This window comes from Mycosarcoma maydis, chromosome 10 (genome assembly GCF_000328475.2).
Source record: "Mycosarcoma maydis chromosome 10, whole genome shotgun sequence".
Taxonomy (NCBI): domain Eukaryota; kingdom Fungi; phylum Basidiomycota; class Ustilaginomycetes; order Ustilaginales; genus Mycosarcoma; species Mycosarcoma maydis.
The window spans coordinates 221,018-236,664 of NC_026487.1; the positions used below are offsets into that span (position 1 = coordinate 221,018).

The 15,647-nt window shown below is 56.7% G+C and overlaps 4 protein-coding genes across 4 annotated transcripts; 3 read left to right on the top strand and 1 right to left on the bottom strand.

Moving 5' to 3' along the window:
- Window positions 1–8: 8 nt before the first annotated feature.
- UMAG_03714 (uncharacterized protein) lies at window positions 9–2,975 on the top strand (the record flags this gene model as incomplete). Its single annotated transcript, XM_011391879.1, has 1 exon — window positions 9–2,975. One exon carries the CDS (start codon window positions 9–11, stop codon window positions 2,973–2,975), a length of 2,967 nt encoding a protein of 988 aa, XP_011390181.1.
- A 1,653-nt stretch (window positions 2,976–4,628) lies between these two features.
- UMAG_10494 (uncharacterized protein) lies at window positions 4,629–7,433 on the top strand (the record flags this gene model as incomplete). Its single annotated transcript, XM_011392015.1, has 1 exon — window positions 4,629–7,433. One exon carries the CDS (start codon window positions 4,629–4,631, stop codon window positions 7,431–7,433), a length of 2,805 nt encoding a protein of 934 aa, XP_011390317.1.
- A 2,290-nt stretch (window positions 7,434–9,723) lies between these two features.
- On the top strand, window positions 9,724–13,731 carry UMAG_03717 (uncharacterized protein; the record flags this gene model as incomplete). Its single annotated transcript, XM_011391880.1, has 1 exon — window positions 9,724–13,731. The coding sequence occupies one exon, from the start codon at window positions 9,724–9,726 to the stop codon at window positions 13,729–13,731; it is 4,008 nt and encodes a 1,335-aa protein (XP_011390182.1).
- Window positions 13,732–14,014: 283 nt separating this feature from the next.
- On the bottom strand, window positions 14,015–15,006 carry UMAG_03718 (uncharacterized protein; the record flags this gene model as incomplete). The annotated part of the gene is made up of 2 exons (XM_011391881.1): window positions 14,015–14,602; window positions 14,716–15,006. 2 exons carry the CDS (start codon window positions 15,004–15,006, stop codon window positions 14,015–14,017), a joined length of 879 nt encoding a protein of 292 aa, XP_011390183.1.
- Between the last annotated feature and the right edge of the window lie 641 nt (window positions 15,007–15,647).

Genomic DNA, 15,647 nt, shown 5'->3' on the forward strand with positions numbered 1-15,647 from the left:
TTGACAAAATGGGTTTCATCAAGACAGAGAATCAGCCCGGTTTCGGTCCCGGCCCTGTCCACATCAGTCATAACGAGCCTCAACCTGGCCAGTTTGCCTTTCTGCCTTATAGCAACACTGGCTTCGACAATGTTCACCCTAGCGAACTCAACAAACCCGGCACCAGCGACGGTCGCTCCAAGGTAGCCCGTGCCTGTACCGAGTGCAAATCACGCAAGATGCGCTGCGATGGCGGCGTTCCCTTCTGTGGCCGTTGCATCACTCACAGCCGCACAAAGTCGTGCGCCTACGTCGATCCACCCAAGCGCTCGCCCATCACCCGTCAGTACGTCAGCTCCCTCGAGGCGCAGCTCGAAGAGGCAAAGAAAATGATTGCCGAGCTCAAAAACAAATCTGCCCAATCCCCCTCTGACAAGCCCTCCGCCGCTGCCGCTGCCGCTGCTGCCGCCCTTCCCACCGCACCAACCCGCCGACACACTCAGCCTTACATGACAAATCGTTCCTTGACCGGTGAAGACGCTGCACATGCATGCGGCTTTGCCCACGTCAAGCCTTGCTCGCCGTCCAAGAAACGTGTCCGAGCTTCCACCAACGGCTTTGACGATGGCGTCGACGACGAAGCCGACGGCTACTTTGATGTTGCTTCTCGGTCGGAAAACTTGATCGATATCATCGCCTCCAATCCTTCCAACGACGTTGACGCGCTCGCAAGTGGCGACTATGTCAGCCTCACCAGTTGCAACGCTGCGCTTCAGATTGCCTCGCAGTTGAGTCTGGGTAGCAAGTCGCTGGCCAGCGCCGACTTCTCTATTGCCAGCCACGACGCTGCTTCCTCGGCCTCCACCACCAAAGTCGGCAGCCTCGACGTCTCATGCGACGCTCTCGCTCGGGCTTCCGCTTCGGCCTTGTCGACGCAACACAACGCAGCCACCTTGCCCGACAATGTCGACTTTGCCAGCTGGGACTCGGAAAGCCAGCGCTTCGCCACCGAGCTCCTCGAGTCGTTTTTCGAGTTTCACCTCCCCTCGTACCCCATCCTCCACCCCGCCACCTTCCGTGCTCAGCTACAGGGCACCGTCTGCCCTCCCGCGTCGGCCGCCTGGCCCGTGCTGGTCAACATGGTTTTTGCTCTCGGCGCTCTTGAGCGCAGGGTTTCCGCGCAAGAGCTCGACCTTGACACGCCCTTCTACGAGCGTGCAAAGCAACTCTACAGCGCTGTCCTCTTTGAGAAAGCCGAGATCATTTCCGTGCAGGCGCTCACATTGATGGCCAACTACTGTCAAAAGAAGAATCACTTTGCCGCTGCTTGGATGGTGCTCGGCAGCGCGCTGCGCATGGCCGTCTCGCTCGGCCTCTACTCCGAGTCGACGCTTCAGGCGCGCGACATGCCCGCCTTTGATCGCGAGTTCGGCCGTCGTCTCTGGTTTACGCTCTTTACTATGGAGGCAGACACGTGCGTGAGCATGGCTCGACCCAATGCTCTGCTCTCTATCAATGCTGATGTGGCACCACCGCAAAACATTGACGAGACAGCCATGTCGCCCACCTCGGAAGAGCTCCCCGCCGAGGTATCCGAGGCCACGCTCAGCTCCACGCTCGCCGTGCACGCCAAGTTTGCATCCGAGATCAGCATGCCCCTCCAGGCTAGACTCATGCGCGGTACCAACCCCTCCATCGAGGAGGTGCGCGCCTTTGATCTCAAGACCGAGGAGTTTGTTGACCGCTTGCCTGACTACATGGCCGAGGGCTACGCTGGCCCGCGCCCGGCGTCCTTCTCGGTGGCTTCGGCACGTTTGCGATGGAGATGCAACAATTTCCGCATGGTCATGTTCCGACCATTTTTGCTCTCCAACGCCGTCGCTGCTGCTGCTGCTCGCTCTCGCGGCGAGACGCGACCGGTGCTGCGTCCGGCTGTGAAGCAAGCGATCGCGCTCTGCCGAAGAATGGCGAGCTGCAATATTCGCTCCATCTCGACCTTCTGGGACTCGCATCCACACAACCAGGCCATGGCATGGCACGCCATCTACTTTCTCACCCAGAGTGCGCTCGTGCCACTCGTCTCGTTGCTGGATGAGCCCACAGGCCAAGAGGCGCGCGAGTGGGTGAGCTTGCTCCAGACGTGCGTGCGCTTGCTTGTCGACATGGGCCACATCACGCCTATCGGTGCCAAGTGCAAGGATGCAATCGAGAAGCTGGCGGGCGATTTGCTGTTACACGACAGCGACCACCACGAGAGTGAATCGATGCTCCTGTCCAAGTGGATGTCAGAGGCCAACGCTTCCGCTTCGAGCGCCGGTGGCAATGTGGATCAACTCATGTGGTCCTCGCACCTCTTGCCAAGCGCAAGCACTCATTCCGACGAAGCGCGCTTTGGTAGCGTCGTCGCCCATCCGACCGGGCCATCGCTGAGCATGTCACTCGACAGCGGCTCGTCGGACGGCATGTCGGCCGCATTTGACTTTGCACGCGGCATGGATGGATCTCCTGGAGACCACCGATCCTCGATCGCCGAGTCGATCGATGCATGGGCGGCGACGGCAACAGCAACAGCGACAGCGCGACCTTCCACTTCGTCGCAATGGTCCGAAAACGCACCGTCAAGCTTGCCTGACCGTGCTTTCCTGCTGCGCGAGAGACTCGATCAGTGGTTCGGCCCGCAGGCGTCTCAGGCGCATGCGATTTCAGAGCCAGGATCGAGCCATGGCGGCGCGACCCTGACGTCCCCCTCTGCAGCGCAGCCACACCAAGCAGCGCACAATGGACTGGATTGGCAGGCGGCAGCGGCAGACCCGACCAACTGGTGGAATGTGCAATATCGTCAGCATCCAGAGGCTTCGCCATCGACGGGCTTCATTTTTGGCAGCGCGCACAATGCACACAACGAGCATGGCGCTTTCGTGCCTTCAGGTCACATGCACCCTTCACAGATGCAGCCCCACAGTCATGGCCAGCCTCACTCTCAGCAATACTTCTGAGCCAAAAAGCACCACCTGCCTTTCTTTCTCGTAACATATACCCTGCATCGTATCTCGACTTGTTCCTCTTCTATCAGCTTCGATGACCTGTTGACATTCTCCTGGCCCTTCCAACATTCTTTTCTCTTGTTTTGCTTCTTGTTCTCGCGTTGCGGATGTTGTTTGCTTTTATTCTCTCGATCGAGCTGTGCCGGATCGGCCATTGTGTCTGTATTGTACTTTAGCTTTAGCCACCGTCCGACGGAATGTGATGTTGATACGACCAAGATGTGTGGCTGAGGTGTGGGTGAAGATGATTTCAAGCAGAAGCACACACAATCGCGAATGGGTCTGAGATTGGGGACGCGGGCTGATCCGTGGTGTTGCAGTAGGAGCGTTGCTGGGGGATATCATGCCCTTGAGAGCCTTGGAGCGCAGGTTTATACAGTCGATGATTCAGTTGTCTCTGCTGTATGCGACAGGCGGAACCGAAGCCTCGCAGCGAGAGACGGCACCGATGGCACATTGGCACGATAGACACGCTGAGATGAGCATCACTGCGTTTGCAGTCCAGATACCACCACGTTTGGCTTGACTCTCACGACGTTGTTCTACGAGATAAAAGGGCGCACACACAAGAAGAGGTGCAAGCACGAAGAGCTGATAGGAAGAATCACGAATGCCCCATCCACGTTCTGTGAATACGCGTGGAATTCAAGATTCGTTGCGCTAATCACGAATGGCGGTGAGCAGTGTACAAGTTCGCACGACGTGGGGTTTTTTTTACCGCACCCGTATCTGCAAGCCAAGAACAGCCTGAGTCGGCTTAGACACCGCCTGTCGATTTAACGCCGACGTGGGTTGGCTCGCCCACACGCATGTATTCATAGCACGTAGCGTGTAGCAGAACTCATGCTTATCCCCAACTCACGTTTCGTCTGAGCGCTATTCACCCGCTTTTGCTTTCGCTGCCTTCAACTTCAACTTCAGCTTCGGCTCTGGCTTTCGCTTCGTTGCTCCGTTTCGACGTCTTGATCCTCTCTCGCCTTGATGGCATTGCAAGCTGCCCGACTCGCACAAGGACAAGAGCAGGTCTCGTCTTCTTCCCATCTTGACAAGCTCACCGGCGATCCTCCTCTCGATCCGAGAGTCTCGAATGTCTCCCAACCATCGTCCCTTGTACAGCCCTCATCGTCACACCCAGCCTCGTCAAGTCAACCATCTTCGTCGCTAGACACACGTCCCATTTCACCTCGCTCTGGCGAGCACTTGGGTCTCGCTTCCGGAATCAAAGCTTCGGACGAATCATCCTCTGCACAGCTCGAACCTTGCACGTCTCATAGCTACCAGCCCACCTCCTCCTCCTCCTCCTCCACCACCACCACCACCTCCTCCTCCTCCTCCTCCTCCTCCTCTGCCTCTGCCTCTGCCTCTGCGCAGAGCTTAGTCTGCTCCTGCGAATCTGGCGCTTGTCCGAGGTCAGCACCCCAATCACCCAGTTCTTTAACACATACAACTCCTGACGTGGATGCAACCATTCGGGACAGTCTGGTGCCACACTCGACGCTTCGTCTGCGCAAGTCCGTAGCCGCACCCAGCGACCACGCACCCGGTTCAGCTGCCCAACAGATAGGAAAATCGCCAACCCAAACATCGCATCATCAGCACGGCGACATGTTTGGAAGCACATCCACCGCCTCCTACTTGCCTCTCAACACGCCAAGGCGCATAAGTCCTTTCAGCTCGTCCCATCTCGTATCATGGATCGCCAAACACAAGGTCTTGGTCATCTTTGTGCTCGTCGCGCTCATTGTATCGGTCCAAGTGCTTCTCGTCGGCCCCGTCGTGATGGACATGGAACCAGTGAAAAAGTTGCGAGAACAAGGTTTGCCGTCCATCAAGTCGCCCAACTGGTTCGGCTCTTCCTCAGAGTCTGCCAGCTCTTGGTTTCCCTCGTCCAGCGAGACCTCGGCACCCGTTGCAGTCCAACCGCTCGGCCCCAACTCGTTTCCTCCACCATTGAGCCAAGTGAGCAGCTTGACCGGCGTTACACAGTCTCAAGCCACGCTCTACAAGGACACGGATCCACACCGTGGCGAGATCCCCACGTATCTCGAAGACCTTCTCAACAAAGAGCCCGTGCATCATCCTCCACCTTGGCCGCAAAAGGCACCCTCCATCTCGCCCGAAATATGGACAACGCGCTTGTGGCAAGATCGCTCTACGACACACGCCAGCGACGCCGACACTCCAGCCAAGCAGCCTCTGGAGCCCGAGTGGCGCACCGCCCCGTGGACCGGCTGGAGACCGCCGCTTGACGAGCTTTCTCAGCCAATCAAGCCGATAGCCAAGGTGCAACATGCATTCGAGGATCCTACGCGTCACTCGGGTCGTCGCAACGATCAAGCTCGAGATGAGCTTATCGCTCAACGCCAAAAGATGGTACGCAACGCCTTTATCCATGCATGGGAGGGCTATAAGAAGCACGCCTGGGGTCACGACGAGCTGAGACCCGTGTCAAGGACCGCAGAAGATCCATTCAACGGCTGGGGCGCCAGCATCGTCGACGCTCTCGACACGTTGCTCGTCATGCGTCTTCCCAACGAGTATGACTTGGCACGCCAGCATGTGCGCGATATCGATTTCCGTCTGATCGGCGGCTCGCGCAGTGCCTATGGCAGTGCAGATGGTAAGATTCCGGTGTTTGAGACCGCAATCCGTTATTTGGGCGGCTTCCTGTCAGCATACGATCTGAGCGGCGACATTCTGATGCGAGATCGAGCTGAAGAGTTGGCACAGCTGATCCTGCCCGCGTTTGACACGGTCACTGGTGTGCCTAATGGCCGAATCAGGATGGTCGAGACTGCAGAGTACCCTCACAAACGTCCACAGCAACAGAACAGCGTCATTCTCGCTGAAGCTGGCAGTTTGCTCCTCGAGTTCACTCGGCTCTGGCAGGTGACCGGGAATCGCACCTACTTTGACCGTGTCCAGCGCACCACCGACTGGCTCGATCACAACATGACGGCTGCCGGTCGGATCGAATCGCTCTTCCCTTGCCAAATCTATCCGGAGCGCAACATCTCGTACGGAACGATCGGATTCGGCGGCATGGCCGATTCGTACTACGAGTACTTGGTCAAAGAGTATCAGCTGCTTGGTGGGCGGCTCAAGCAGTACAGCCGCATGTACTCGGCTGCCATTGAAGGAGCCAAGAAGCTGCTCATCTCTCGCATCGATACGGTACCGGGAATCAGCTTGATCACACTCGGAGAGCTATCCGGCTCGAGGTACACTGCCAAGCTGGAACATCTTGCCTGTTTCAGTGGAGGCATGCTGGGACTGGGTTCGCGCATCATAAGCCAGCGTGCCGATGATCTCGATCTGGCCAAGGGCATCACGGGCACTTGCTGGTGGGCGTACAACAGCTCGACTACCGGGATCGGGCCTGAGAACATGATCTTCTACACGAATGACGACGATGATCGTTTCGAGCTGATCAGCCTTGCCGACGGCACGTCAAGGCGAGGCCAACCACGTGGGAGTCCTATCGTCGGCGTGCGAAGTGTACATACGAGCTATCTGAATCGGCCTGAGACGATCGAGTCGGTGCTGTACATGTGGAGGATCACGGGCGACACCGAGTGGCAGGAGCGCGGCTGGCAGATGTTTGCATCGTGGGTGACGCACTGCATGACCGACGTAGGATTCAGCGCGATCTACGACGTGAATCGCACACCGGCGGGCTGGACGGACAGCATGGAGAGCTTTACATTTGCCGAGACATTCAAGTACTACTACCTGCTGTTTTCGCCGCCAGACGTGATCTCGCTGGACGAGTACGTGTTCACCACCGAGGCGCATCCGCTCTTGGTGCCCAAGGACGGGCAGTGGGCGCGCGCCGGAAACGGAAGCAGCAAGTTCTGGGATCCACACGCCAGTGCACACCTCGCCGATCCACGCGTCTACCCCGGTGGCGAGATGCGCCAGCCCGGAGGCCTGACCAACAACCAGAAGCAGATGCTCTGGTCGCAGTGGCAGGCGAAATCGTCGGCGACCAAGATCCGCGATCTCATCAACGCGCTCGGTGCAGACGCACTCAAGAGCAAGCTGCGCAGCTTGGTGGAGCGTGCAGATGCGACGACGCTGTCGGGGCTGGATGCGGGGCTGGATGCGACGATTGTACCGGATGCGGGGCCACAGGCAGCGAGTGATACTCAGCACCGCGGTCTGCTCGCTTCGGTAGGCGGCACGTCGGTCTACGAGGCACACGACCGCTCGTTACACGTCGAGTTTGCCCCCCACACGCACGCGCATACGCAGCAGCGCGTGCTGGAACAGCTCGACGCACAGCCCCTAGATGCATCCACGATAGATAGCGTGCTCCGCTCAGCCCAGCACGTCAGCGTCGTCCACGAGCAGCACCAACACGAACACCAACAGCATCTAGCTCGGTTAAGGTCCAAAGGTATTCGCTAGTATTCACCTACACGTCCATCGTCAATGAATCAGAGCGCTGACGGCATGCGGCTATGCGTCACTCGCTGGTTGGATGCTTTCGAAAATCGTGCACATAGAACGCGTGTCGCCACAAACCATCAGTTGACGCCATGCTATCGCAATGCAACCTATACTCAATATATATCAAGCGACAGCTCTGGACCGTAGCTACAAGCCAGTGGTATTCAAGCTTGATGAGGTGATGAGTTTTATCTTTAAAATTTGACTCATGTGGACAGTCTCGAACAAGCGCATCGGCGCCACCACATCATTCAACAACAGCGCTTCTGCTGGATAGAATGAGATGAAACTTTGCACATGCATCGACCAACAGTATGCGAGCACGAACGCTTGTTTGGCAAGCGCAGTGAGCATTTGTTGATTCTGTACACCATCAATCAGGATGAGACCAATCAGCGCGCAAATGCGCGGCGAGGCTCTCAGGCCCCTTCAACACGGCCAGTCCGCACGCCAGATAGCCAGCCGTATTGGTATCAGCAAGTCTATGGCAACGTAGGAAACGCGGTGCATTCAGACCTCGCAGTGGCAGAGAGTGGCACGGAAAACAGGTTGGCGCCCACCATGCAGCTTGGACCAACCGACTGATTCGCAGCAACCCCAAGACAATCAGCTCAACATCAGGTTGCACCATCAACGCTTCGCAAGATGCTCTTGCAACACTTTGGGGCAACAGAGATAAGAAACAAACCTTTGCTTACGGCCAAGCACAAAAATGCCCGCCTTGTCTCGGCTCTGGCACATCGCGATTGCACCGTCGATGGTTGGTAAGCGGTCATATGGTCTGACGAATGCAAAAGCAAAAGCAACTGCTTTGGCAGCAATGGACGACAGGTCTCAACAGCAAGCTTGTACGACGCGGTCGTTTCTATTGCTACTCTCGAAGCACTTCTGCTTGCGCTGCTTGGACTGTCGCGTTCTTCAATGACAACACGCATGCAATTGTTCAGCAGGATCGCGAACCCAAACACACGCCCAAAGTCACTATGCAATGGTTCAGGCCAAACCAGATACGTCTTCTGGCCTGGCGTGCTCAGTCTCGAGACCTGAATCCAACACCTATAGACCGAGCTCCAAAAGCGGCTGGCTCAGCATCAAGAGCACCCGACACGCATGCTTGAACTACAGCGCAGACTCGAGCAAGTTTCGGTCCAAATCCAGTCTCTGTCAGGCATTGGTAGAAAGTATGCCCAGAAGAATAGACACAGTCACTAACGCCAGAGGCGCGAACACCTAGTAGCCCATCATGATCCGCTGTTCAGAACTTGTCCACATGAAAACCAACATGCGAGCTGATGCCAATCGATCATAATGCCGTCTGTTCATGCAACTGATACCTTGGCAAGAGCCCAGAAGCAGCGCTTTCTAGCGGTCCACGGACAAGCATAGCATTGCGATAGCATGGCGTCAAGTGATGGTCGTGGCAACACGCGTTCTATGTGGGCAATTTCCCAACGCACTGCAGATGCTTGATTGCGGCTGAGGCGAGCGACAAGCGCGAGTACAGGGCGCGCACATTCACGATTCGTGCGCTGATGGCCAGCCTCCGTCGATGAGAAACATTCTCGAGATTCATGCAACACACGAATTGATAGAAAGAAAGTGCGAGCCGAGCTGCGCTCTCCCAGACGCCCTTGCGCTAACGAGACACATGTCGAAACCGTCCAGATTCTGGTTCGGTTACGGTCGACCGTCCTGTTGTATACGCCTATGTGGACCAACATCCGAGTCGTGAGTGTTGCGCAGTAAACCGAACTCGTGACTGGCTGCGTGTCTGCTGGCTGTGCGCTTCGCATTCAACTGCTACCAGCGCGCGTCTCCGACTGCGCTGCGCCGTCTGGAATCTGACAGACTCCCACCACGTAGACATGTGCAGCATTCACGATTCGTGATTGTGAGCGCCGCCGTGGTGAGAGCAAACTGTTCCTGAGTCCGTTCAAGTATGCGTCGTCGATCAGCTGCGCATGGTAAACGTCAGTCACGAGTCGTGCGTGGAATATCAAGCGCACGGTTCAGCCGCACCCACACCCGCAGCCGCAGCGCGTAGCGTGATTTCACGAATTCAGATTCACGATTCACGATTCACGATTCACGATTCACGATTCACGATTCGTGATTGTCGGTCTTCAGAAAACACCATCAGCGGTGCGGTTTGCACGTTGGCTCAGCTGCTTCTGCTGGAACGGTACGACGACCAACGCGCGTTGATCTGCTCAGTGCGACCATCTGACTGTACACGCGCGTCGGCGCGATGAGCGACCTACGCATTCACACCGCCCTATCACCGCGCGTTGCCGTACTGTGCAGTCCCGACGTCGACCGCGTTGTCCAGCTGAACGGTATCCCGGACCTGCCAACGCTGCTGCGCCCATTCGAGTCGTCAGTGCAACGCCTATCGGTGCGCACCTCACAGCTCGAAACACGCATCTGCGATCGATTCCCACTTCGCTTCGATCCATACTCGCTGTTCAATGCAGACGCCGCGCACGCCATCAGCTCTTCAAATGCGCAAGCTCCACCAAACGCCTCAGCGCTCGATCGATCTCACCAAGAGCTGCTCGACCGTGTAAATCATCTGATCGCTGCCAATATCAAGAAATGGGACGCTCAAGTTCCCACAACTCCCACCTCGCCATCACTACCTCACCAGCTACACAGACACGATCAGCATCAGGATGCAAATGCTCACGACGATACATGTCAAGTGTTGGATGAGACGCTCGTGCAACTGCAACAACGCTCTATCGAAGATATCACTCCGTGGTTTACGGCTGTCCAGCAACTCGTGTTCGGCCAGAGGACGATCGCAAAACACGACTCGTTCAGTCATCCCGTCGCTGTGCTTCTGGCTGTATCGTCTACTTCGCCAGATCCCATGAACGACTTTGCGAAACTCTACGAGGCCTCCTCGCACCCTTCACCCTTCCCAGCCCACCCTTACATCAACCCAGATACGCTCAAGTACTACGTGCTCATCCACGACGTTCGCACCTCGGGCGCAGATCTGACCAGCTCGAAAGAGATACTGGAACAGATCAAAAAAACGTACGGCCTCCATTGTTGCCTTTTAGCCATCAACAGTGCTTCCGAAGAAAGCGCTGCGGCGCGCGCAGAACTGGCTGCGCTCTGGTCGGCGTTTCTTCCATCGACACCGACGTCACCCGTCTCGGCAAGCGCAGCGTCTCAACAGGTGCGCTCGGATCTTGCGCAGATGCTGGACCAGGAAGACGTCAAGCGCATCAAGGGCTTCATTCGCGAACTCACCGCTCAGTCGATCGTGCCGTTCATGGAGAGATACGTTCAGCACATGGGCGATCACCTTGCAAATTCGCGCAAGGGTCTCACGAACCGACTGTTCGGAGCATCTCGCAAGCTGTTCGGTGGTGTCGCAGTGGGTGCATCAGGCACGGACAAGGGTGCAAGTGGTTCATCTGCTTCCGGTGGTCTTTCTGCATCCGCGGGATACGACGCGCACCACCAGGTGTATGCCTACTCGTCGCTCGAAGCACAAACACGTCGATTGGCCGACTTCGCCTTTACCATCCGCGACTACAAGCTAGCAGCATCCATGTACGATTTGGGACGCAAAGACTTTGCGGCAGATAAAGCGACGCGACACTCGGCGGGTGCGACCGAGATGTTTGGACTCTCACATTTGATGAGCATGTACACTTCGCAGAGCGCACCGATCGACGTCGACAGCTACCTGGCACAGGCATGCTACGAATACCATGTTGGCTCGTCTACTGGCGCCAACAGTGGCGCGACGACAATGACGGAAGAAAATCACATCTACGCTCTGCGCGCTACGCTACTGTACTACGAAGCGTATCGGATGCTGCGCTATCTGCGAGCTGCTCCTGCAGGTTTGCTGCGCATGTCAGAGCGCTCCGATGAGGTACTAGCCCCGCTCCTGCTCGAACAGGCCGCACTGGCGTGTCTTGACTCACAACCCAAACCGTCACTTCGCAAGTTTGCACTCTACCTCATCACCGCCGCTCACAAGTACCAGGCTTGTGGCCAAAAATTGCTCTCAATGCGCTGCTACGCTTTGGCCGGCGTCGTGTATCGTGGCAAGCGATGGACGCTCATTGAAAATCACATCGAACACAAGTTGGGCATGCAGGCGTACAACGAGGGCGACTCGGACACCGCCGTGGCGCACCTGATCCGTCTGATTCGTCCGAGCGCGAGTTCGAGCGCGCAACACCAACGCTTCCTTCAAGATGTACAGACCGCGTACAAGTACTCGGCTCAGGCAGACCAGTCGGGTAAAATCGACGTCAAGGCGCATGAACCGCTTTCGTTGTGCTATGACATGTTTGATTCGGCAAGCGCAGTGTTGCGATTTGCTGCGGAATCGAGCGCATCGACGACGATCGTCGATGATCAGGTGTGGCGAAATTTGGAGCAAGAGCTAGTGCAGAATGGGTTGGGCCAACGTACACTAGCCGACGGCTCCAAGAAGCGACGCAAACCACCGACAACTCGGACGTCAACGCAGCCAACGCAGGTGGCTATTAACCAGCCATTTTGGCTGGACGTCCAAGTGCGCAATCCGCTCAATGTTGATTTGACCATCGACGCGATCCGACCCGTGCTGACCACTGGCACTTCTGGCTACGAGCATGCGGCTGCACACGTGTCGGACGACGACGTGCAGATCGACGAGCTAGACAAACTCATGCTTGCTCCATTGCAGTCGAAGCGCGTACGCGTGATGCTTCGCCTCAAGCGCGAGTTGAAACTGGTCCGCGTTGCAGGTGTCAGATTCCGATTACAAGATACGATACAGTTGGTTCAGCAGCTGAACAAGAAAGGTGCGCGACTCAACACGACCAAGCAAGAGCGAACGTCGGTTATGTACGGACCGGATATCGAGCTGGCGGTCTCGGTGGATGCGGCGAGGCCTATGTTGAGTGCGCAAGTTTCTTCTGTTCCGGAGCACATGTATTTGGGTCAAGAGGTGCGACTCAAGGTGGTGTTGAAGAACGACGGATCCAGGGTGGTGGACGATGTGCGTGCATTGTGCGATCAGGCTCACGTGGCGAGTTTTGCGAGCGCGAGTGGTGAGATGGGAGCCGAATGTAGGATGTCGAACTCGCTCTCTGGTGCATGTGCACAGGCCGTGTTGGATGCACAAGCGCAGACGACGATTGCACCAGGAGAACAAGTGGAAGCGTCGCTGATCGTTCGACCGGTGGCACTGGGCGAGATGCGCCTAGCGTGGCTGATAGCGTTTGGCTCGCACTCGGATCATGGAGAGACGTATCTCACACGCATGGCGCTTAGCGCGCACGTTAGCGACGCATTGCAGATCAACGTGCTCACACGTGTATCGCGCACGCTTACGTGCGAGCACGACGTTGTAGTGCACGCCACCAACATGCTGACTACGGACACGATCGAGTTGGACGCCATCAGTCTCGTCAGTGGCGAGTGGAAGATGGTCGGTGGAGTTGAGCCGATGCGGGGCCGCGTAGTGTTGGCGCCACGTCAGGTGTGGAGCGGACAGTTTCGGGTTGCGCGCGCTCCAACGGCTGGCGTGATCGAAGCAGAGGAGTATACAATGACGAGATTGCAAGACATGCTACTTGGTCGGCAAGACAAGTGTGCAGAGGCGCCAGAGATTTTGGTCTATCGTACTACGCACGGGACTGGGACGTCGGATTTGGCGACGTACATGTGTGCGCGCCAGCAATACCGATTGCGGAAACTGGCGTTCATGTTCCCTACGATCAAGCTGGCTGATCGGAGGCGTGTGTTTACGCTGTGGGGGCAACGCGAGATGGATGTCGACGTTTCCTTCCGGGTTGGACCGCACCGAGGTCGGCTTGTAGTGTATGCACTCACGCCTGGTGCGAACCGACGGATGCGCATCCAGATGCCACCCAAACTCACACGCAGTCTCTACGCGCAGACAGCACAGGAAAACGCCAGTCTCGTCCACCACATTTCTCGCGATCCAGACCAAAATCCGCTCGTGATTCACTCGCTCCAACAGCCCAACTCGCAACTCCTCTTGGTCCTCCGCAACTTGTCAGACCGCTACCACACCTCGGTCCACCTCCAACTAACCGGCCCGCACTGGCACGCAAGAAAATCTTTCTCCTTCTCCCTACCCCCCTCTACCGCACACACCGCCTTAGCCTCGTTCACCGCCCCCCTCTCCTTATCCTACTCGGCTCGCATTGTCTGTGAAAAAGACAACACTCCCGTAGCTTGGTTCCACTATGACTACCCTCCCACATCACCTTGACGTTTGCACACCATTCGGCGGGTTGTACGCATTTCTCTCTCTGCGAATCAGCACCGCACACCACACACACACACGCACGTTGCTGTACGACAAACAAACGCTTGTTGAGAGCTTGCTGAGTGCTTGTTGAGGTTAAGGAAATCAATACGAGGTAGGCGGCATCATGGGGTGGCAATGAAAGGGGCTAGGCTATCGAGTGTCGAGCGTTGAGCGTCGAGCGTGCATGTTGGGGACAAGCTGGAAAGCGCGGCGTCCTGTGGAGCACGATGTTGGCACGCAAAGATCAAGTGACTTTCTTTCGTTCGTCGACCGAGAGACCGCCGGGACCCATGTTGACGAGCAACAAGAGTCCACCGACGATGGACAGAGTCTGGAAGAAGTCGTAACGCAAAAAGTCGCGCGACGGATGCGCTGAATGGACGGTCCAGAAGTTGTTGACAAACACGTTGAAAACGCTGAGGATGAGGACGAGGAAGCTAGCGCTCCACCTGGCCTTGAAGCCAACGACGACCATGACGCAGGCGCCCAAGCCGAGCACGGACACCAAAACACGTGCCACCGACCACTCGCCCTGAATGATAAAGCCGATGAACAGGAAGATGAGCAGCACACGACCTGCGAGCTGAAAGTAGATCTTGCGATCCGTCTCGCTAAGACTAGGCAGACCGGCAAAGATGTTCTTTTTCGCAGCAAAACTGTCGGAAAGCACCATCAGAAGTCCACCGACGACCGACAGATTGCGCAGGAAAAAGTTGAGATCAAAGATCAGTCCGTATCCGAACCCTTGGACGACCACGACGCCGAACAGTGCGCCCACCGAGATTTCCGGGTATTTGCGCAAGATCACAGCTGCCGAGCCAGCGCACATGACCTGCATCCGAGTGAGAAATCGAGGCAAACAGCGCAATGCGCAATCAGTCAGCGTGCCATTAAGCCTGCGTTTTTGCTCACTACGAGCTGCGAGCTAGCATCCGTTCTACTTACCACAACGTTGGCAAGCAGGAAAATGTGGCTGATGCCCCAAGGGAACCCACGGTGACGTTGCAGGTAGTACTTCTGATCGGACCACTGCGTCATGATTCGGAGCGCATCCTCGAGGAACGTGACGACGATCAGGAATCGACCCAGCGCCGGCAGATGCGGCTTGATAGGCTGCGTGTACTGGTCGATCAGGTCCTCGACCTTGGACGTGTATTCGCGCACCTTGTCCAGAGGCGATTCGGCATGCGAGCTCGTGCTCGTGGAAGCGTATGGAGATGCGCCGTACGAAGCCATCGTAGAATACCCACTCGCTGCGATACAGTTGGAGCGTGCAAAACACGCGGTCGAAGCAGACGACGAATCGTGCGTGTTGAATCCGAGACGTGCCGCCATGATTGGAGAAAAGGAGACCAAACGTCAGCAACACACGCGCTCAAGAGCGGATCAAAAAGATGGATGATTCGGTCGAGCAACCAAGGAGCGCACCAAGACGCTAGCCGATATGATGATGCCAAAGTGCTGTGCAAGCGTTGCTTGTCGTGTAAAGGAGCGATGCGAGTGTCTGTCAAGGCAAGGAGACCAACGACGAAACAAGAGGGGCACGGACAGGGATGGGGCAAGCATCGACTACGTACCTTTATACTAGATGCAACCGCAAGAGTTGAGAGCAGGAGTCGTGAGCAATCAAAGCGAATTGCAAAGACAAAGTGCCGATTCGATGGTGGGGAGATGCCAAGCCGAGAGCAACAAGCTGGCTGGAGGTGTGAGGTGTTTCAATTGGCAAGCGTGCGACGTCGGCTGCGCAGAAGAAGATGACGGCGTTGGCGAGGCTGACCAGGGTGGATGTGCGCGTGGCAAGTGACTTGTGTTTTGACGTGGGAAGGAGGATGGGATCGAGAAGAACAACAAGACGCACAAAGCAGGACACAGGGCAA